At 36.3% G+C, this 23,131-nt stretch overlaps 1 protein-coding gene across 6 annotated transcripts in view; it reads right to left on the reverse strand.

The window, feature by feature from the left end:
* Positions 1–23,131, reverse strand: part of DPYD (dihydropyrimidine dehydrogenase) — a 340,158-nt gene that overhangs the window by 288,285 nt on the left and 28,742 nt on the right. For 5 of the 6 annotated variants that reach the window (XR_007708585.1, XM_035538265.2, XM_050712120.1 and 2 more), the window contains exon 3: positions 9,842–9,924. Coding sequence is in view for 5 of the 6 variants with exons in the window: in XM_035538265.2 (XP_035394158.1) it covers positions 9,842–9,924 (83 nt within the window). In the remaining variant the exon portion in view is untranslated. Of the gene's footprint in view, positions 1–9,841; positions 9,925–12,133; positions 12,228–23,131 lie in introns of those variants that run through there. The other variant, XM_050712119.1, reaches the window with a different exon arrangement.

Consider the following 23,131-nt stretch of genomic DNA (forward strand, 5'->3'; position numbering starts at 1 on the left):
ATGAAAGATAGAAATATACTCAATAATTTGGATATTTCTCTCGCTTTTAATCCAGGCCTGTTTACATAGCATCAGAAACTCGTACTGTAACACCTTATTCTCTCACTGTATGTTTGTCCATAAGGAAACAGGTGAAAAAATCACAGCACGTTACATACGCAGGCTCAGTGGTTCAGCTGGAGTTTTGTTACTGAAAAAGCAGCAGTATCTCAGTGTCAATGTCAGTCATCAAAGCAAACCAAGGTGTCGAGCAGATACTCTGATTCAGAATATCCAGGGACAAGCATGTTTTGTCAGTCTGTAGTTTTGATCTTTATCTCTGACTGATCCTCCTTTCGTGATTGCTTCCACAAGATACTGTCCCCAAAATCCCTGACAGGTGATGTTCAAATGTGTTTGTTTTTTATTGTTGTTGTTTTTTGTTTGGTTTGTTTTTTCCCCAATCCAAAATAAAGCTTTCAGAGTTCTAAAAGCAGCTGTAGGGGCATAAAGCCAGGTTGGAATGTCCCAAGTGTGTATTCTTCATTAAATATTGGCACATGCTATGCCAAATTATGTCACTGCTGAGAGGAAAATTTTGACCACCCTATACTCAATTATTCATCTGGAAGACACTCTGATCGTTGCCACAATAGGCCCAGGAATTCAACCTATATCCTTTGCCAAATCAGCACGTGCCCTCATCCACTCAACTCTCACTCTTTCTCCACTCACCACTGCGTGAGCCAATTCTGATGAACAAGAACCCTTAAACCCAGGCAACATTCACAACATACTTTTGCAGCCAGCAAACTCACTATACAAGCTACACGGACAATTGGCATGTGCTGTTAATGCTGGTAAGAATTACTAAAGGATACTCTTAGTACTGATCCCATCTTCCAGTCCTGCTAATAACTGTCTGCAGTTACATTTTCATTGCTAGCCCTGTGCATAGCCTTGATGCTCTGCTAAATCAGTGGTCATTTTTCCCCACACAACAGACACTACTTCAGCCTGAAAGAGCATTTGCCAAGCCTACTGGCAAATTAGTTTCTCTAAACTCTGTGAATTTTCTCGGTTCTTTATTTTCTTTTATACACTCTTCAGGTGTCAGTGCTGAAACAACTCCAATCAGTTGGAACAAACACACTTCCTGCAAAGACAAATGCTGCCAATGACAAACAGCCTTCCATTTACTGGATCAGTGCTGCCAAAGGCATACAGAAATGCTTCAGGAAAGTGCATGTATGTAACTAAAGATCTTTGGCAAGCTTTAGAAGCTTGCAGCAATTACTGTAAGCCTAAACTTAGTATCGTAGAGAGTATTTCTGATGTCAGATATTCTTTTTAGAAGACAGATTGAGAATGAGTAGTGGGGATACAAAATACCTAGGATTGGGAATTTTACCTTTATAATCACAAAATACAACCAGGCACAGTACAGATGGTATTTTCACCTATGACAGCGTTCAATAACCTGCTGAAAACTAAATAATGTCCTTCATCTGGGGTTCACAAAAAAAAAAAATATTGTTTTTAGCATGCACTCATAATGTCTGTACCAAGACTGCTAATGATGCTGAAGATGAACTCCAAAATTGTGAACTATTTTCTAATCCTCCTTAAATAGTGGTTGTTCCACCTCATACTTGAAACATGTTGAGAGATAACAAGGAGAAGTTTATAGAGCTACTCCCATGCTATTTTAATGTGTACATTTTACTGAGAAAGGTTCATTCAAAACTTTAAAAGAATATTAACACACCTTTGAAAGAGCTGTGGTAGGTCTACTGCCAGACCCTGTACAAGTGATGTATACTACCTTGTATACTACATTGGATTTTAAAAATTTCTTTGCAGAATGGCAAAGTGATGGCAAAATTAATGAAAATGACATAAACAGCAAAAAATTCTTGGATATTCTTATCCAACCCCCGGGTCTCACTACTGAAAAAGATGCCTTGCCATCTCTGATTTCTCCCTACCTGCCAAATTACTGATATGTTACTAGCTCTGTAAGCTTCAAAAAGAAATGTTACTGTTTTACAGTTGTTCTTATTTTAGATATATTTTTCCTCAAAAACATTAGATACACATTTACATCATTTGACCAAATTAATGGAGAAGTTATTTCTGGCTTCATACGATTCAGCAGGTTCCTGAAAAAAATGTATGTGAGCTCTACCCATACAGAAATTACACTCAATCACTAAAACTGCAATGCTGTAAATGCAGCATCTACAGAGATGCTTGTTCAAATATCTCTGTGTGATAGTGTCTCAAAATTAAGACATAAAATCCTTGCAATGAAACAGTTGTCTTATGAAATGTATTTGGTGTTATCTCACACATTCAACCAGAGTTATTAGCCAGCATGTGAAGTCTTAGAATAACTTCCATTGCACTTCCAGCCAACTGTAAACTTGACGCATTATCTTGGAAGAATGCCACATCTCCTGCTGTGCTAAACTTACTGAAACAAATAGGAAAGCAGCATTGCTGTGTTACATCTCTGCTTTACTATTGGGTAATTGGACCACACTACAGGAACAACACTTTATTTTGCAAACACTGAGCTACCATTATCAACTCGTGGTTTCACACACTCAGTACAGGAGCAATGAATTCTTGTCTTACATCAAGAATTAAATGAACATGATAGAAGAGAAAATATTAAGAGAGTTACATTTCAGAGCTCTGTTCCCAGTTATAATATTAAGAAAAATACATTTGTGTGTTATTACTTTGTTACACTATTGGACAACAAAATGTTTAGCAGCACCAAAAGATTACTCAGGCCTTTCCAATTTAGGGGTAAAGTCTTCACTCATCCAGCATGCCCAACTAGAATAAAAAAAAATTGATCACAGAAGCAGAAAATACAAGGAGGTACAGTTTTACACTCACTGAAATATATCTAATTCAACCTGAAAAGAGCAAAAACATTTATGCTGTCTAGTTCCTGCTAGTTAAATGGCTTCCTGTATTAGAGAAGGAAAATCAGGGATTTCATCTGCATCTACTTGAACAGCAGTATTCTCCCCTCTCCTGTAGTATTAACCAGCCCTTGCCCATGATTTTGGCAGTCAAGGAATTTATCCCTAAAATGGCAAGTTCTCTACTAGCACAATATACCCTAGAATGGCTATACACATATAAACAAGCAACGTGGCTCAGTAGTGGGGTGCCTAAAGTGGTCCAGGGCTTAACTGGCTGCCAACCAACTTTTTCAACAGCAACTCCAATAAAAGAGGTTCTCCTGTAAAGCCTCTGATTCTTTAGAATCGCGAATGGAAATTGTTTTCTCCAAAATTTTGTAGCCAAATAGCTAAATGTGCAGTACTGCACAACTTCTTATACAACTAATTTATTGAAAAAAAATCCAACACATTAGGATCTTACTATTTAAATTTAATGTTCAACTGGAATCTACTTGTTTTACTGAAAATCTTTTCCTGCTCTCCCAGATAGCCTCAAGTAAGTAAACAGGATTTAAGTTCAGAAGTCTACAGAGGAAGGGCAGATTAACTTTGACGAAAGTTAAGTATCTTGGGGCACAGCTGCACCCAGTTTAATCTCCGAAACACTCTCATCCCAATATACAAAACATTTCTAGGAAAATGAAGATTTACTCTTATCTCCGGAACTGCAACACCTGGCACAGCATAAGTCAAGATTCCTGAGAAGTAGCAAAAAAAAAATAATAAAATAAAAAATGTAAGCATAGCTACTAATACTCAGTATACTCGGTAAAATTGAAGTGTTCTAAACACACTATAATCAGAAAAGATAATTATGATCTGGCCATAATGAACGTAACAATGCAAAGACACAAACCACATAATAATGCACTTTTGAACAAAGACTATTTTATCCTCGGTCCCAGATTTGCTTTCTATCCCGAACTCCAAGGAGAATAGCATCAGAGATGCCCATGGCAACACAAAGCCCAGAGACTTCAAAAGGACATGATGGAGACAAGAGAGGAGGGAAGACAGATCACATTTTTAGAGGACTTTGAGAACTTCAATAAATGTCTCAAAAAAACCATGAATATTTAAAATAGTATTGGTAAAGGCAAACTGGTTTCTGTCTCCACACAAAACTGATGTTACTGTAGTAGTTTCTTGAGCACATGTGGAATGTGCTATGCCATGTAGGTTGGCTACAGTGGAGATTAAATTCATGACTTACAGACAAAACAGCATGAGCTTCAACAGCTTGAACAAAAACACCGGGCTCCTTTGACAAAGCTGTAACATGCCCAGCTAGTGTGTCCCAGACTGTTTTTTTTTATGATCTAAAATAGTATAAGGCACCTTCTAATTAAATCATTCACAGCCCTTGAACATAAAAAAATCAAATATCAATAACCTACAGAAAGCTGTACAAGACCATCAGCAAGCTTCCTCAATTTATCTCCGCACTTTTTTTTTTTTCTTTTCAAGATGAACCTATGCCTTTTCCAGTGTACAAGCTAATGAAACTAAAGGTATTCATAAGCCTGGTAGTAGCAATCCAGGGCATTTGCCTGATTGTTAATGGTAGCAAAAAAAAAAAAAACATATCCAAGAAATATTTTAAAATCTTCCATTTAAAAAGTAACAAAGGGGGAACCCATAGAGGGAACTCAAGATTCTCTAATGCAATTTTCTGCTCTAACAGTTTGCAGATGAGTAGCTGTTAGTCACTGAAAGGTACGACACTGCACCCACTGCATGGCATCTTTGGAGTCTTTGTGGTAAGCCATCTGCCACAGTGGTTTTCAAAATCTCTTTCAGTACCAACATCAGACAACATCTCCTGCAGTTTGCTAAAAAGCAAATTTTTGACTGTTATCCAATTTTTTCCTTAAATTATAAAACTAAATGGCTCAAAAGCAGAAACAGGCTCCTGTCCACTGAAGCATCAGAAAAGTGTTTGTTTGGGTTTTTTTTGCTGTTTTTTTTTCCTCCTCTCCCCCACCAAAAAAATATTTTTCAGGAATGGTACAGATAAACACAGCACTGATATATTTACCATACACAGTGCAGACCTGAAGCCCTAACAAGCAGGTTATTAGACATTTTGTAGTTTGCACTGCATACTTTTTGTCCACAGTTTTTAAAATCTCTTGCTCTAATTCTGCAAACCCACAAACACTTGTGAAGTCATGGAACTTCTTACAGTATAATTTCCTTGGGTTTTGCCCAGCCATTGAAACTGTTTGTCAAATACATCTGAGTCTAGATCATATTAAAAGCAGCTTGATTATTACTAACCCCAACTTACACAGTTGTCAAGACAACAGAGTGAATATCATTAAAAAAACCTGCTTCTATCAAACTGGAAATCATAGCTGAAGCCTCACTCCCATGTTCACATTATCCAAAACAGTATGCAAATTTGCGAATGCAAAAGAAAATTCCGAATGAAGTTTGGTGCCTTTTTAGACTGATCCAAACAGACTAGTAAACTTTCTCTCTCTCCTTTCCCACTTGGAAATATGAAATACGTTTAAATCTTTCTTTATTAACATGAAGTCTACAGAAAAAATATTCAGCTTTAATTTTCACTTGCAAAGCTTTCACGCAACTCAGCCAATGTTCAGAAGACAGACTGTAGATGTATTTACCTACAAGTAAGACCTATTCATGTATAAAACATCTCACCAGTCTTACTAACTGATTGCTCACATCCATAAGCCACCACATCACTAAGTAAATAACCGCATTGCCAGATTCACAGGAAGTTAACCACTATGGCTTCATTTGTCTGACACCAAGTTCATGAAATCTACGCTAGACATATGCCTAAAGCATATCATTAGTAGAGTGCTCAAAAGCAATGGACCGTAATTTCAGATGCAATACTGTATGTGTATAGTTCAGTTCCCTGTCACGAAGGTGTAACCCCTCAGCATGTCTGCAGATGTTGGAACATTGTGAGGAACGGTTGATACTCCAAAGGGTTGTGCTGCTGTTCAGAGGGGCATCAACAGGCTTGGAGAAATAAGCCAAAAGGAATCTCATGAAGTTCAAAGAAAAGGAGATAAATTAAGTCCTGCACCTGTGGAGGAACAACCCCAGACACCAGCACAGGCAGGGGCCAACCATCTGGCAAGCAGCTTTGCAGAAAAGGCCCTGGGGGTCCCGGGGGAGAAGCTGACCACCAGCCAGCCACGTGTCCTCGCAGCAAAGGCCAGCAGTGCCCTGGGCTGCATCAGGCAGAGCATCGCTAGCAGGCCGAGGGAGGTGATCCCTCCCCACGGCCCAGCACTGGTGAGACACCCGGAGCACTGCGCCCAGAGCCAGGCTCCCCATGACAGGGACGTGGCCTTACCGGAGTGAGTCCTGCACAGGGCACTGAGGTGATCGAGGAACGGGCGGTCTGCCCCATGAGGGCAGGCTGAGAGCACTGGGGGCGTTTAGCTTCAAGCAGGGGAGGCTTGGGAGGATCTTATCAGTATGTCTGTACATACTGCAAACAAATGGATTCAGTGGAAAAAAAAAACAAACTCCCTTCCTGCCAGCTGATATGTGTTGTTTTCTGAAATTTGTCCTTCACCTTGTTAAACCTAGTTTAAGTCTTAATTTACATCTTCTTTTCCTCTAAATATATACTAAATGATTGGGTTTGGATTTCCTCCACATTTCTGCTAAAACTTACTTTATGGCAACTGGGGGCAGGGTTTGTTGTTTGTTTTAAGAGTCCTCGGGACTGCTTTACTGTACGTTCCCAGAGGCACAGTTACAGCAACAGTCCACATTCTGGGTTAGCCTCCTATGACACCAAGGTCAACATACAGTTACCTATGCCACGTATCTCCATGTAGCAACCAAACCAATCTAAAAGCTCCTTTGATTTTCTAGAATGAAGCTTCACTGAGGATCAGGATCCAGATTTTTTACAAGGATTAATATATGAAGTACAAATTGAGCCCTGCTTAATAAAAGCTTAATGCTCTTACTTATGTAACCTGATATTATAGGTGTATATAGATGCTATTTTTCTGCCAAGTTATGCTATTTTTCTGCCAACTACATAAAACACCTAATTATATTATAGTATATACTTTCAAGGTGTGTAAAGCAATACACTGTCCGTCCATAAACCTCTGTTCAAAAAAATAATTTTTATTGTTTACTTAAGCTTTACAGTTACATTAAAATATAATAAACAAACCTTTTAGAGTATATCATCAAAACAAGAATAACATGAAATGAATTGAATGCTTTATGATTTTACATGCAAACAACTATAAACCAAATTCTTATGATAACACTATCTTAGCTTATCTCATTATCTCATTCAAGGTCTAAAGTAATATGTAAAGTAGAACTAGAGAAAGTTCATATGCTTTATAATCATTTCAAAACCTTCCAGAAAGTTTATTTTGCACATACACACACAGACACCACATACACACTTATATATATAAACAAGAAACATGATTTTCCAGTAATCCTTAATTTGAATATCATTTGGTTTCTGAAGAGCTGGAAAAGAACAAGACCCTTCTTGGTTATTAGTGTTTGTTTATGTGGAGCACAGTGATATCCATAGACTACAAATGTACTGAAACCCATATTAAATTGACCATTTTTCTCCAAGAGAAAGTTAAAACGGAAGGTCTAGTTCCAAACAGGAGCACTGGGGAAAAATGTTCATTGTGTCTCTCGTCTGGCAGACCAGTAGTACTACTCTGGGAAATCAGAGAGGATTTGGGCAGACTGCCCACTCAACTTAAGGCTCATCTGAGATCCACATACATCCACTTAGCTATCCAACTAGGAGTTTTTGTTGTTGCTTTCATGCCCATATGATTTTAGTGCCTCTGTGCAATGTGCAGACCTCTCCACATGCTTCCCCAACAAAAAGGAGGCAGGTATCTCAATACCAATGCCAGAAAACCTACGTCCTCCCACGCTTGGTCCAACAACCACTATGGTGACAGGAAAACAGAGTGAACTTTCATCTGTCAAAGACGTATTGCTAGAATTAAATATGCTGCAAATTATCTTGGGATCCAAATAGAAAAATGTAGCTATCAAGGATATGTGGTGACTGTGCAGCAGCTGAACGGAACTGTACGGCCTAAAATAAATGCATTTTTATATGTTTGAAAAACAAAAACAAACAAACATGCAACTACACACATATACCTCTCTAATCTCTTGCACCTTTTATGTGTTACTCAAGTATACTGTAAAAACATGGTACAGTGTTAATGTAGTAAGTCAGGTATTTTCTTTACCTCCATAAAAACATCTAAGAAAAAAACAGAACTATATAATTACATATATATAACATTGCCTGCAATTAAGAGAATTCCAGCACTGCACAGTATCTGTCACACTTAATCAATAACTATTTCTCAGAATGGTTTGTATGCTACCAGAAATGGCCAAGATGCAAATTTATAAGTTTGGAGAGTGCTTTTTATTGTATGCAATGCATAGAATCATAAGAATCTTCTATACAGTCCTTGTAACAGATACATGACCTTTGAAATGCCAAAGATCTCTTTGCTAGTGAATGTTTATCACCAAATAGCTGTCAGCTTCCAAGTTTTTGAAAGATTAACTGTGCTGAGTCATGTAGCACAAAACGCCGCAAACCATCCATGGAATGTTGTTACAGAAGACCAGCAACTTGAAACCCAGCTTGCTGAAAATACTAAAAGTAGTTTCACACACCAAATGTTCCCTAAATCTTTATTTAAATCATTTTCTGAATATTTCAGAAAGGAAAGAGTACAATTTGGAGGTAATAAGTAAGGCTTTAAAAGAGGCAGGTTGCATTTCATTGGAAAACATCTTTACAAACAGTTATTCATAGCAGTGTTCATGAGACACGAGCATCATGAACATAAAGTCATACAGAGTCACGCAAATAAAGTCATTCACACGCATCCATAAATGTAAAGGAATTATGAACACAATCATAGCAAATGGGTGTAATTAGTTTTTCAAATTCTTCTCAATATTTTTGTTGTTTTTATTTTTTACTGTGCAAATGCAAATTTAAGAAGTTACTTCGACATTAGGTAAGTGAAATGAAGTGATGTGTGCATCATTACACCTTACTGTCTTTCAAAACCTTTCAAAGTATAGGTTACTCTAATTTTCTGATACAAAGATAATCCTAAAATTACCATTCTTTCTGAATTTATTTAGCAAGTTATTTCAGAAAACCTGTCTCTAATTCCACTACCTTTTATCACACCGATCATTCCCTTTATTCGGGCACTATAGTTGGTGAGTTTCTTTGGAGTCCTGTTCCCAGATAATCTACAGCGCAAGTAACGGTGTTAGGAAAAGATTAGTGTACTGACTACTTTTAACCCCACTCCAATAAGCATTATGTGAAGTGATAAGAGGATATTAAGCAAAATATACATCTCTACAATATATGAAATACATGATACGTTTTAAAATTCCATTAAGGAAACCAAAATCATGTAAATATGGTGATAAAATCAGAGTACACAGACCACTACATACATAAAAATCAAATCCAATTTAGAAGCAAACACAGGTTTGTTCAAACAGCATTATACAATTTCTTTAACACTTACAGAATTTAGATGAACAATATTTTCATTCACTCACAGTTTAGTATAAATATAAAGCAAGGCACCCCTTAAGCATTTTAAATAACAAATTAAACATTTACGTTTTTTACTGTGCAGTCAGGCTTAACATTTATGCAGCTTCAAAACCGAAGTACAGCCTCAAGGGAAGCCTCTCCACTGACAAATTAATACCTTAGAGAATAGAGCTGAATGGTGGCAATGAACTCATTTGTTCCCCCAATAATGAAGAATGACTCTTTCTTTACCACATCTGTGACTGTTGCTATGGTGACCCAGACTTACCTCATTGCTTCTCGAAGTGCTCCTCGCTCACTAAGAGTCGTGTGCTTGATGTCATCAAAATTATTTTCTAGTTTCTCACAGTTCTGCAACAAATGGAAGAATCCATGTAAGGCTTTTAAACAGTACATTGTGCATGTATTGACATTATTCAGCATCATGCAAACAAAACTGATTTATATTATGTAATCTCACAGATTATGCATTCTGTTTTAATTACACAGGAGTCATTAAAAAGACATTGAGAACTCAGAAACAAAGTAAATATGAATCTTATTATATGGTTGTCATGGAAATCATCTTATAAATGTTCCATAATGAAATGTACAGAATTTACACTTTTTTCTCTTCCTTCCTTTTTTTTTTTTTTTTAAGGAAAATAAAATTTTCCTTTACCAGTATGCAAGGCAACAAAGCTACTGCACACACACAAGAATAAAAACCTAAATGTGTATTTACAATAAAAGAAGTTATAAATTCTATTCCAATGAAACAGGCAGTGTTGTTATAACAAACCTAGCTTTATTAGCTCTACAATTTTTAAAACAGAAACTGAAAAGATTAATTGCTTATGGATATTTCAAGGATTTGATATATTTTCCAGATTAGAGCTCGCCAGTATTTCTAAAAGTAATATGAAGCCAACGATTTTGCAACAATAAATGAAATAAAACTTCCCTATGTTCTGTTACTTATTATTAAATGTGTGACTAGTTCCATTACTCCAGAGTGCCAATGCTTTTCTCCTACTCCCATATAGGCAGTAAAATTGATTCAGCAGATGCTGGGTAATACAGAAATTTATATCTGTCTAAAGTGAGTGTGAAATACCAGCAAACAAGAGTTCTCCGAACACCTGCATCGTCCATAGGACTTTATATTGTCTTGAGGCTCCTCCAATCCACTAGTCTTTGAGGTACCCCTGTTCTTTGCAGCACCTTTCGCCAATACCAAAACTTACCTCTGGGAGGCATCATTTTGCCACATGGGTTGAAAAGAAACACAAGTTGCAAGCATAACGGTTACTATTGCTAACAACCATGAAGACACCATTGTCAGGCTCTTTAATGCCGTATCTTCAAACAGAATATATGAACTGTTATGTCGTCATATTGCTTTTTAGGTTTTAATATTTGAATTAATCTGCAAGTTGATATCTGAAAGAGTTACAGTAAATGTTACCTATTATTTCTTTTGTGCATTGATTCTTTATTTTTATAATTATATTCAATTAGCAGCTCTTGTAAGAGCATTATGGGAGAGAAAATATATATTTCTAATGTTCTAACAAGATATCTTAGCTTGTTCAATTAATGTTATTTTTAAATAAAATCATACATGCTTTAACATAAAGTTTTAATACTTTAACAATACATTACATTTCTGAGCAGGAAAAACAAACAAACCTACATTTGGAACTCTGCAATCTTCTTTCCCTTATTAAAAAGATAAATGTCTTAAGTAGTAGTAAATCTTATCCCATGACTAATCTAATATTTGTCTTTGTTTTTTATTACAATCAGATGCCCTTTGTATGACAAAATCCTACTCAAAAACTCAAAGGGATTACACAAGAAAGAAAGGGAGTTCTACAATTAAATACTCCAGTATTCAGATACAGATACAGCAAGCATGGACTTTCAGCTCCTAGCATGTACACAAAAGAAATCCAAACTGACAATACTAATAAAGAATTCCAGATTTATACGTACTAAACCGAAAGCATCTGTGCAAGAAAACAATCAAACCTCAAATCCTCCTGGAAAACAGACCAAAGGAAACACCATTTGAAATACAGCTCCAAGCACTGTAAGAGGAAAGCCCATTTATTAACAGTCCTGTGCTGCCAGCATCTCAGCACAGGTTCAGGAAAATCTGACCATCACACAGTTCATTTCTCTTGATGTTGTAGTATAAAGTATGTAGAGAATGACAGAGAATCAAAAGCTGACAAGATATTATCAAACAGAACTAAACCCTCTCTAAACCTACAACAGAAAATAACTGATGGTCTCTAAATGGAAACTCCTAAAATGAGTAAGTCACCAAATTCTGCTCAGCTGGTATTTATTCTTTGTCTATGTAGACCATACTGTGTTAGTCAGTTGAAGGGCAACAAAGGTGGCTCATTTCTAAAGAAAATGCTGTGATCATGTTGTCTTACACAAAAATTCCCTCTCAACAACAAACCCAATGTGGAAATGAATAGATAATCCAGGACAAACAATAGAACACACTTTAAAGACTCAAATAATAGGGGTTATAATAATTCAATTGGCAAGAAGATGAACTTACTTTTACCACTTCTGCCAATTGTTTCTGGATGATATCACGTCTATCTTTCTCAGCTATTTTAAGCCAAACAGCTCTCATCCAAGGTACAGTAGCTGGAAAGCCTATAACCATTAAGCAAAAAATGACCAAAAACAGAGGCAGATACAAACACCTAAAGGAAGATAACCTCATAGTACAATATCATCACTTACTGCATACATATTGAACAGGAGAATAAGCAACTATTGATTATACCTACTGCTTTCCAGTTAGAGCTGCAGTAATCCAAAACTTACGTTGGATTCAATCCTCTCAGAGAAAAGAGAACAGAAGTCTGAAACACCAAAATATAAGCATAGCTACAGGTCTATACATGCTACTTCTTCATAGCTCTGAGTATCAGGTTGCGCACTACATCTCTAGACCCTCTAAAAGAATATCAGTCTATGAGAAAGGCCACCAATATGCATGAAACTGAGCAAGAGAATACTCTGAAGAATACATCTACAAAGTGATGAAACTTTAGTACAACATCCAGGTTAATATCTATATACATCTTGCACAGGAAAGCGTGTTTTGGTCCATAATACTTTGCAGATTTAAGTATAATAAGCAATTAAACTCCCAGGTGTGTTTCTTTTTTTTGTTTGTCGCTTTTTTTTTTTTTTAGCAGCAGCTCAAGTAGAAAAATCAAAACACTAACAATGGTTTTGGAGGCTTACTGCCAAGTGATTTTCTGATGGTATAGATAGCATCTAGAAACTTTAACTCTGTGGTTGAATAATTATATATTACTCTATATGCTATTGCTGTTGGCAGATCTATAGTGCTGTATGACACTAAACTAAATATCACTTTTGAGAAGGTTCAGGATGAAAAATAAGTAGGCAGAGATATGATTAGGGACATGGTCGTCATAAGTCAAACTATCAATGCATGTCAAAAAGCCACAAAAAATAAATCCTGTGTTTCTTCTTAAAGAATAAATACTTTAAGGTTTTTAAATGAAGCAAAAAAAATCAAGGGAACTGTTTGGACATATAAATGAATGGCTTATTTATCATATGAGATCTTAAATAAAACTATGTGATAACTAGTTAAAAAGGGCAATGTACCCTAGATATCCATAGTATCTGTGGCATTACACACAGCATACTGGTGAGGCATGCAATCAGAAATGAGAAAGATGAATTGATGAAGGATGAATATATGAAGACGAGGAAGAAGGAAAGTTAATGAACAAAGCTTCTATAACAACAACAAAAAAATATATGACTTGGTAGTCAGCAACTACCAAGTTCAAAAGACTTTTACACTTTGACACTAGTTGTAGTAACACATTATCTCTAGTTCACATAACTAGAAAATATAGAGTCACTCTAGTTTTAAATAAAATTCTAGGATTCTGGAAAAAGCAAAGTCACATTTTTTTAAAACAAGTCTTGTCATCTTAGCTTTCTTGTATATGTTTCTGTCTTGGATGTAAAAGCCCTGTTTGCTTGACTTAGTCGTTAGAAAAACAATTCTTGATTTGGTCTAGAGGGTCAAATGCAACACTCAGAAAGCAAAACTGGTCTACCACCTGGTATCACCACTGAGGATCTCCCTAAATCACAAAAGCATCACTATCTACTCTGCTGTGACAGGCCTAAGATAGTTTTGAGAACACCAAAACCCAAATTTGCCCATTCTGCAATACGGTAGTGATAAAAGTGGTCCTATTTCCATCAAAATCAACTGTAAATCTTCCATCCAGTCAAATAAGAGTGGGATCACATTAAGCCACATTCCACTCTATCCTGAAATACTTCACTTAAGACTTTCAAAAGCGTTAGTATTACAGATAATGTCTTGCACACATTTCTAGATAGTTGAGGAATAAGATCTTTTGATCTGACAACAGTGTAAGACCTATTGTAAGGCAGCCTGTGACACTGAAGTTGAGTAGATCTCTTACCCTAGTTGCTATGCTGCCAAATCAGAAGCCTTACCTAAAATATCCTCTTCCTCTCTCTCCCCCATGAAAAAAGTTTGTAGGTAAGTAGGATTGCTGAATTCTTAAAATTCATTGCTTCCACATGATTTTAGGAAATTTTCTTAGGAAGCTTATTTTTTTTCCAAACATTTATTAAAAAATGTTACATTTATACTGTAAAATGACCTCTGTATAAAAATCATAAGGAACATCTAACATTTAAAAGCTAGAATCACTCTCACCTGTTAAGCTTATGTCAACTGTTAGTGCTAATGCTAACCCAAAATTTTTATCCCATTTTTCTTTATAATCCATGAAAATGGTTCCTACAGAGTACAGTGTCTTAATTTTCTACTGTTTTTGCAGCCAAATTTTAAAATGTGTTTGCTAAATGTACTTGTACCTAGATTTTGGAGTGCTGGTCCAAATTCTGAAGGACATAGCCATCTCCATGTTTCAGTTTGCAACCTACCTCCTCAGAGGTAGCTATGACAGATTTCCAAAAAATAAAAATAAAAAAAATCCCCTCACACACCACACAGCTGGACACATCAGCTTGCTCTTCTGAAAATATTGTCCATACTGTAGAACAGACACCTTTTTTAAAAAGTTGTAATAAAAAGCTGACTTCTTTTAGGTCATAAAAAGGTCCATGTATAAAAAGTGTAGAGTGATTATTTCCATATTGACCTTATTGATAAATAAAGTGTTAGCACCAATAAACACTTGCTATTCTGGAAATCTGATATATTTCATCAGTAGAAAACTTTAGAAACAACTATCTTGTGTTTTATAAACCTAAAGCAACATTATAATAGTAATCTAAACTGTAATATATTACTGCAAGGATAATTATTAAGGGAAAACACAGCTGACATTTTCTGATTTATGCACACAATCAGAGATGGAGTCCAAGGACTGTGACATAATTATCTTCATGCTAACAATTTTTGTAAATCTCTTGACAGAATTTTAGCTAATTTTAAAATGCCTTCTGAAGATTAGCACTTAAAACTGTTGGGGAAAATAGCACAATTTATTAGCAAGGGTATAATTGTAAACCTTCCAAATACTCATTGTGAATATCATTTAGACAGTAACTCCTGCTCTAGCAGCTGGTATATAAGACTCCTGTTTATGGAGTCTTGAAACAACAGATAGAGTATAATCTAATTAAACAGGATTACATGCAAAAGAAAAATTATTAAAAAGAGACTAATAGACAATTGCTATGAATTTGCAATAGTACTTCTACTTCTTTTGATGTGAACTTACGTAACACTGTGCTTTATTACAATAAAACCTAAATACTCTTAGCAGACCTCTCTTGATCTGGAACAGACTGTCTTTCTACACTGAAACAACACAAAAAGCTAAATTGTTCCATTGATCTTCTCTTGCAGACTTAAGCACCCATCTGCTATAGGGTAAAATGACTTATGTATTGCATTTATTATAATGTCGGTGCTTAAATTAAAGTTATTCAGTAGTCAATAGCTGTATTTCATATAGGAAGCCCCCTTAAACTATCTTCATATTGAGCAACTAAACAAAACAGATGGCATTTGCCAAAGAGTTAACAGCATTTGTTTTATCTACAGAGCATTGTTGAAAAACTAAACAAGAAAGAAAAAGGATTGTTTGATCCTATCTGCAAGGTATTACAATCTAAACAATATCCACCTACTGAATTCCTCCTTTCCATTTGCTGTGACTCATTCTCAAGGGGTTCTCATTCTAAACAGAGGGAAAAGCAGCTTAAAACTGGTACCTGACCAGCTGTTCACAAAGGAAAAATATGTATTTTTAAAACATATATATATTCTTAATATCTGCAGAAACTATATTGAGCCCTCAGGTATTTACATAACATTTGACAGCATGTCATTCATAATACATGAACATTTGTTGTAACAATTTTTTCATTATGTGATAGTCACATTGGCCAGACAGGCTCTTTGAGAAATGCAGATATCAATACACCAAAAATAGCAGACTTCCAACAGAAAACCAGCTCTAAGTGTCAGTAATCAAACAAAAATCAATAGAGAAAAATATTAAGTAGAACCGTGGGTGGCTGTAATCAATGCCTGATTAGCATAAGCATGTTATTTCTTTTCAGTTCATTTAGAGGAAAATTATTTTTAAGGCACTAAAAATAGTGTGCATGCAAACTTACACATAACGCTTTTTCCCCACAAACAAGAATATATTGGTAAGACAGGAATCATACTGGGAAACTCCAATGCATGAGGTATTTTCTGAAACTCTGTACGCTTTTTGTTACCAATTACCAGAAATATTGCCCATGTAACTGGGAATTCTGAAGTGGAAGCAGACAGTTTTAGAATTTGTATAGTTCTCTCAGTTTATAAAGTGATGCAGATAATCCTCAAAGACAGGTAATTATATAAAAGTTAATTACTTGTTAAACATACATAACACTTTAGTTTGCAATTTTACCGGGACTGTGAAAGTTCTTCCGATATGAGTTGGCATTCTGCTAACTTCCCTTTCATGCTGTTTCACGCACAAATTTCAAGTGGCAAATTTATAACAGCCTTCATGTTCACACAAGGGTATGGAATCTTGCTTGCATCCAACCTGCTGTTGTCAGAGCAGATGTAGACACCACGTGTTTTGGCAATGGGTAACACATCAGATAGTAGTGATACGGAGAAGATGAGAAAAGACATTCTGAAAGGACCAAGCATACCACACAAAGAATAACAGACCAAAGAACTCAGAAAAAGAATAAAAAGCTAACAATATGCAAGACAGAGGCACAGCTGGAAATAATAAAAGGAGAGAATGCAGGTGATACCACTAAACAGGACATTTTATAACGCTCCTCCCCTTATGACTCATCTTTGAAAGGCAGAAAACTTTGAGAACAAGAAAGAAAACCCTTGCCTCTCTCCCACTTTTTTCCTCCTCTTCCTAGAACAAATATTAAATCTGATCAATAGAGGAATGGGAAGACTTAGCAATAAGCTTCCAGCAATAAGGTCCCGCTGCATCCAAAGGACGCTCTTAAGAGTGCTTCCCTGTGTGGTACTGGGCTCTGTAGCAGAGAGCAATACACATCATCTCTTAGAATAAGAACTTCATCTAGACACTTTATTTTTTAATGAGGCTGCTGTCCTGCCTTTTTCACACTGGAAGGTCTGAGCACCACATGAGGGCCTTCACAGTTGTTGTTCATGATACTATCTGGGACCCATTCTTGACGGTTGAATCCTCAAGCTCTCTAAGGCTCACAGCATGAATTTACAATATAATTCTTTCAGGGCATGCAGTCTAAGTAAAGAGACACAGTCCCTTTACACACAGTCTCACGTAATTTCTAAATACCTTATTTTCAATTGACAGTGAAAATAGAACTGAAAAAAAGTTTATTAAGAAAACAAATATCCCAAATGCTATGCTCCTTCCCAGTACTTTCCTGTACCTCAGCCTAGCTTTTCTCTTGGGATTCTTCACTCTGCTTAAGCAAATATTGTTCCCCTGACTCACTGAGATTAAATAAAATGAGAGTATGTAAGTAAAGACCAGAATCATATTGAGAATTAACATTTACAGAGCTCATAACATGGGAAAAAAAAAGAATGTTTAAAATGTGGGTAGAACTCTACTCCTAAGAAACAGATTGTGTTCTTGACCTTCAACAAAGAGCATAAAGAAAAAACACATACCCAGAAGCCCACAGTTTTGTGGGTTTTGTTTTTTTCTTTTTAGAAACTGAATGACTTAAGGAATTAATCCAATATGTTTGAGAATACTACTTACAGGATCCCTCTTATTCTTCATCCATAGCTACAGAATTATTGAATATAAAAGCTTTTCAAAAAATAAGGTTAAAGAAAAGGTTTTAAACAGCATCATGAAGTGATAGAGTCCAGCCCTATGTAAGGAAATAAAAGCAATGCACATGTTAGCAGGCTTGCTTCCTCAGCCCAAGATCCCTTTTCACCTCTTACAAGATGAGAACAACAGTATTTTGCAAAGGTTCCTCTATAAAACATTTTATTTTGAGTTTCTGTGCTCGTCATGCACTACAGTTCCCTGCAGTTACCTCAATACTTGACAAATTAACATGACAACTTTCAAAACCACTCATGCAGAGGCCTATCTGCCTAAGCTATTTGTCATGATTTGCATAAACCTCTTTCCTAAATAAGCAAACTGAATAGGCAAGGTCCTACCAAGGGCCACCTCTCCTACTCTTATAGATCTTATCGACAGTTACAGAAACAAAAAAACCTCTAACAATTAGACAAGAAAATATTATTAAGATCCTATCCTCTGATTTTGTGTAGTACCATGAAAGTAGAGTATATACACTTCTATTCTGGATTACTGTATTATCTAGAAATCAACATCACAGCATTAAAAATTACTTTGATAGCATTGAAACAAGTTTCCTCATGTGACGGTTGATGGTACTTACCACAGGCAAAGCCAAATACAAAATTGAGACTAGATTTCCCCAGAGAAATAAATTGAAATATTAAGTTTACTTGAGTACCATCTACCAGACTCAAAGGCATAAGAATTAGGAAAACAGCTGCAGCCAGCACAGCAAAACCCTTGTAGCAAGACCCTGGTGTGGTTGCCTTACTTGCTGGCATTTTATATCAGATTTTTCCATCACTATCATTCCTCATGAGAAACTGAAGAACAATTTGACTTGTAGTAATCTGAAGCTTATTTGTACACTGTGTGTTATAAACACCAACAAAAGGCTACCTCAGCTCTTGTGTTTTCAACTACACATTGACTCCAAACTAACTGTGGATGACAGCAGGATATGTCATGAGAGGACACATGAGCTGACAATGCATCCATCTCTGAAAAAAAGATAGGTGACAATCTCTTCTATTTCCATTTTATCTGAGATTCAAAAGACAGAACTGACATATTCAGGAAAACAAGGGATTGAAATAAATTTTGTATTAAATACAATCTAAAATACTAAGTCAGAGGAAATTCAACTGCCTTTTTTTTCCTTCAAATTTCCCTAAAAATAGTTATAAGATTAATACATTTGTATGCATTCTTTACTGTCCTCATCACTGACTGGTATCTAAAATCTTACTGTAACACTACAGGCTACATGTAGAGTAAGACAATGGTCTCCGTAATTTATATGAAGTCAAAGGAAAGCAATAGAAGCATCACTACCACGCTCATGAAGCTGAAAATCATGTACGAGTATGAAAAAAAGAACCACCAAATTGTTTTTCTGGGAACCAAAACTCTTTAACAGTCAACACAATTACATATTTTTAAATATGCATCAAACTAACTTAATTTTTAGTCAAAATGAAAGCTTACACTCATTGCTAAAATGACAGCAAGATAAGTCTGGGAAAAAGAAAAAAACACAGAACAGGACAGTATAAACACTGTTGCTGTAATTTTTTTTTTTAACCTCTCAGGAGTTAGGCAGAAAATCAGAGGTATAGGGCTATTACACTAGCTGCAGATCTTATAAAGTTATCACCATCTGTTCTGTCATCTATTTACAGATACACAGACATAATCAAAAGCTAAGTAAAAATTTCTCAAATAAGCATAATTTTCTTCAACTAAGATACCATGCATCTTTAATAAACTTGAGACTCTCCCAATTCAAACAAAAGAATAAACTATTTCTTTTCTGTAGGAAGTGACATGAATGAGAACTCTCCCATACACAGAAGCACATAGCTTATACACAGCTACATCCATCAGCAGGGCATTGAAAAGTGCTTTTTATAGTCAACATTAGAAAGAGTATTAGGAGAATGCTTCTGTAATGCTGCTTATTTGCATATCACTTGAAAACATCCAGGATAAATGTATAGCCTCAGGTCTCAGTTCCATTTAACATCTCAGAGCATCCAACACCTCAGTATTACACTCTGCTCTCTTCTAGTTCTGTGCTCCATTTACAGTCTTATTTGTAAGGTTTTTATCCCTTTAGAAGATTTCGTGTCACCACCTGAATAGCTTTCAACTCCAAAAGCTTCTGGCCTGCGTTTAGACACCTCAGGCTGCTGTATTCCCCTTCCTGTCAGTCTTAAAAATTGTTGGGTTCAAGATGAGGTGAGCAATACCAAGCATGCCATGAAGCACTAGACAAGACCCTCCTCAGCAATTCTCAAGGAAGCAAGGACTTCTGATGCCAAAATTCTAAAGAAAGCCTGGAGCAAAGCTCCTCGGTACAAGCGCTCTTTGGAGGACTCTGGTTCAGGTCCCACAAATAACACTCCCATGACAAAATAAAATGGAACAGCTGGGTGAAGTAGCACAGTTCTTGAGCTAATAAATTGGCTTTCTTAGCAGGGCTAGCTCTGTCATAGCATTTTCCTCACATGGCTATACTACTTTCAAGTCTAGAAGTGGGTCCAACTATTGCAAGTAAAGGGCTTTTAGTTCCCAGAACACCGCACAGGACAGATTTGCCACTGCTTATGTGTTTAACGTGGAGAACATGAACAACCCACTCTCTCCCTGCAGCCAGAGCTTAACCTGGTACCCTCAGTGCAATCATCCACATTTTACAATAAAGAGCACTAAACTAGTTTTGAAAGTGCTATTTTCAAACTTACACCAATCAGTATTTTCTAAATAACACTGGAAGTCTTATTATAAAGTATTTTTCCTCTCTACAAAACATATTGGACTCAGTCCCCCGCTCCTGAGCATCACTACTACTTTTGCATTTGTGCAAGTACAGCTGTAGGACAGAACAGGGTAGTTGCAAAGCAAATAGAAACAAAAAATCATTATCCTTTTAACACACAATCACCAATTTTTTTCCTTCTTGAAGTCATCTTTACCTCTAATTTTTAATTCTTATGCAGCAGTTTCCTCGTTTCCCTTGTGTATGAACTGTTTGAGCTTTCAATTTTTAATTTTTCTTCAGTAGTACCCTTTCTTCCTTTTTTTTTCTTCATTACTTGGATTTTTCCTCTCCTCTACTGTTCTGTTCCCCCTTATTTGTTTACTTTTTTCCCTGGTCCTCACTAATTATTTCATGTCTCAGTCTGTTTCATTATGTCATGGCTTTTCCTTTCCCATTTTTTAATAATGCATTCCTTTATTCTGCTCCTGCAGCTCTCTGATTTCTGTGTGCTTGCTTAACTATTACCCAAATGGCTCCAAGCAGGACACACTCAAACTGACGAATAAATAAATTAAAAGAAAAATACTATCTGTGGTGGTGCACTGTTGCCTAGCAACACTCTGCACCTCTCCACAGCTTTTCTAGAGCCCTGGTGGCAATGGAGCTTTTCGGACTTATTGCTACAAATATGTGCAAGATCCTTCTCCTATTGTTTGTCCGTTCAGTAGCAAATAAATGCAGAGAAAAATATAAATGAGAAAGAAAAACTCCAGAAGAAGAACCAACAATAGCGCTTGTGCTTCCACAGCACAAGGAGCTGCAGCAGAGTGCAATAGGTGCTGCCTCCTGCCTTCTCGCACGCTCTGCAAAATACGAGCAGCTTACATGTTATTACTGACCAGTAATACTACTACTGTGCCACTATTTGACAAATAGAATGTGAATATTTCTTACACAAATAACATCTGTGACAAATTCACCTAACTCTTGGACTGTTACTGGGAATGCTTTAGTTGCTAAGACTCTCTGACTTCCTACAGCCTTGCAAAGTTGCTGCTGAAAGCTTTACACCTAAGAAAAAAGAGTAAGTAGCCTCCAGCTTATATAGGATGGGAAAAGTGGTCCAAGCATTATAAAACCTGAAAATACAGTCGAATTATTAAAGAAGTGAAGTTTGTTCCTAGAGCTTATAGGAAGAATTGTAAAAGACATTCAACTTCAAATGTGATAGAAGTGAAAGCTAAGCTCTTTTTTTTTTTTTTTTTTTTTTTTTTAAGTTTATGGCATTCAGTCTTCAAAAGGTAGAATCAAATGCTCATTAAGACCATACTTTAAAAAATATTGATGATTCACCATCAGCTACACCAAGTTTCAAACGGATAGATATGAAGTCATCTTCCCTGACACTCCTGTTTATTCCACAGTATGGAAAACTTCTTCCAACAGCCAATGGCAACTTAGAAAGAAAAGAGTCTTTCCAATTTCAGGATGGAAATAATCTTTTTCCCAGGGACTAAAATTTTAAGGATATTAGGACTCCTGGAAGGGGAGTCTAGAAATAAGAAATGTTAAAGCAGAAGATAAATGCATAATTTAGCTGAGCCACCTGTGATGAAGCCCTACAGAATGGAGAAAATGTTCATTTTACATATATGTTTCTGAAATGCATCAAAACCGGTGTTATTACTTGGGAATTTCTGATATGGCCCAATCAGCCTTAAAGCAGTTTGATGCCTGCACAGCAGAGTATTGGTAGCATCAGAATACACGCTTTCACAAGACATTTAACAGCATCAGTCTGCATCACTCAGCTATAAATTGTTAAATAGTAAGGAGAAACCACAAGTGACTCACATAGGTAATGCTAGGACAAACTAATATTCAGGTAACAATTCCTGTTTATTAATCTTATTCCTACAGTAGTGTTTGTGGGAACTAAAGGCTGAAGTAAGGGTACATACAGCTGGTTGGAGAACACAGGAAATCTTGGTGATATAGGCCACCATAAAGCAAACATGGGCACTGTGAAGTCAAGCACATAAATTCAAAAAATGTCTTTAAAAGAATATTCTTTCAAAACTTGATTTGGCCCCTTTGCACATATGCATTAAAACGCTGGTTTAAATGATATGACCGTATGCTATTTTACACAGAATTGCTGTCCAACTCAGAACGGAGAGTGTTCACCTACTCAACAGCCTTGCAACTTTTGTGCTTAGTGTGTAGCCTTTTTGTGCTCAGTGTGTAGCCTTATTTACTGCACACTATTCAAAACCATACTTGAAGGCAGAACTATTTTTTCCATGAACATTTCAATGGCACTCATCACTTTGGTATCTGAAGTGATTTAAAAGCAATTTATTCTCCTATATACCACAGATATCCCCTTTTAACAGATAGCAATCAGCAGAGAAAGACTACCCAATAACTG

The sequence above is a fragment of the Cygnus atratus genome, chromosome 8 (assembly GCF_013377495.2).
Source record: "Cygnus atratus isolate AKBS03 ecotype Queensland, Australia chromosome 8, CAtr_DNAZoo_HiC_assembly, whole genome shotgun sequence".
NCBI classification, from domain to species: Eukaryota; Metazoa; Chordata; class Aves; order Anseriformes; family Anatidae; genus Cygnus; species Cygnus atratus.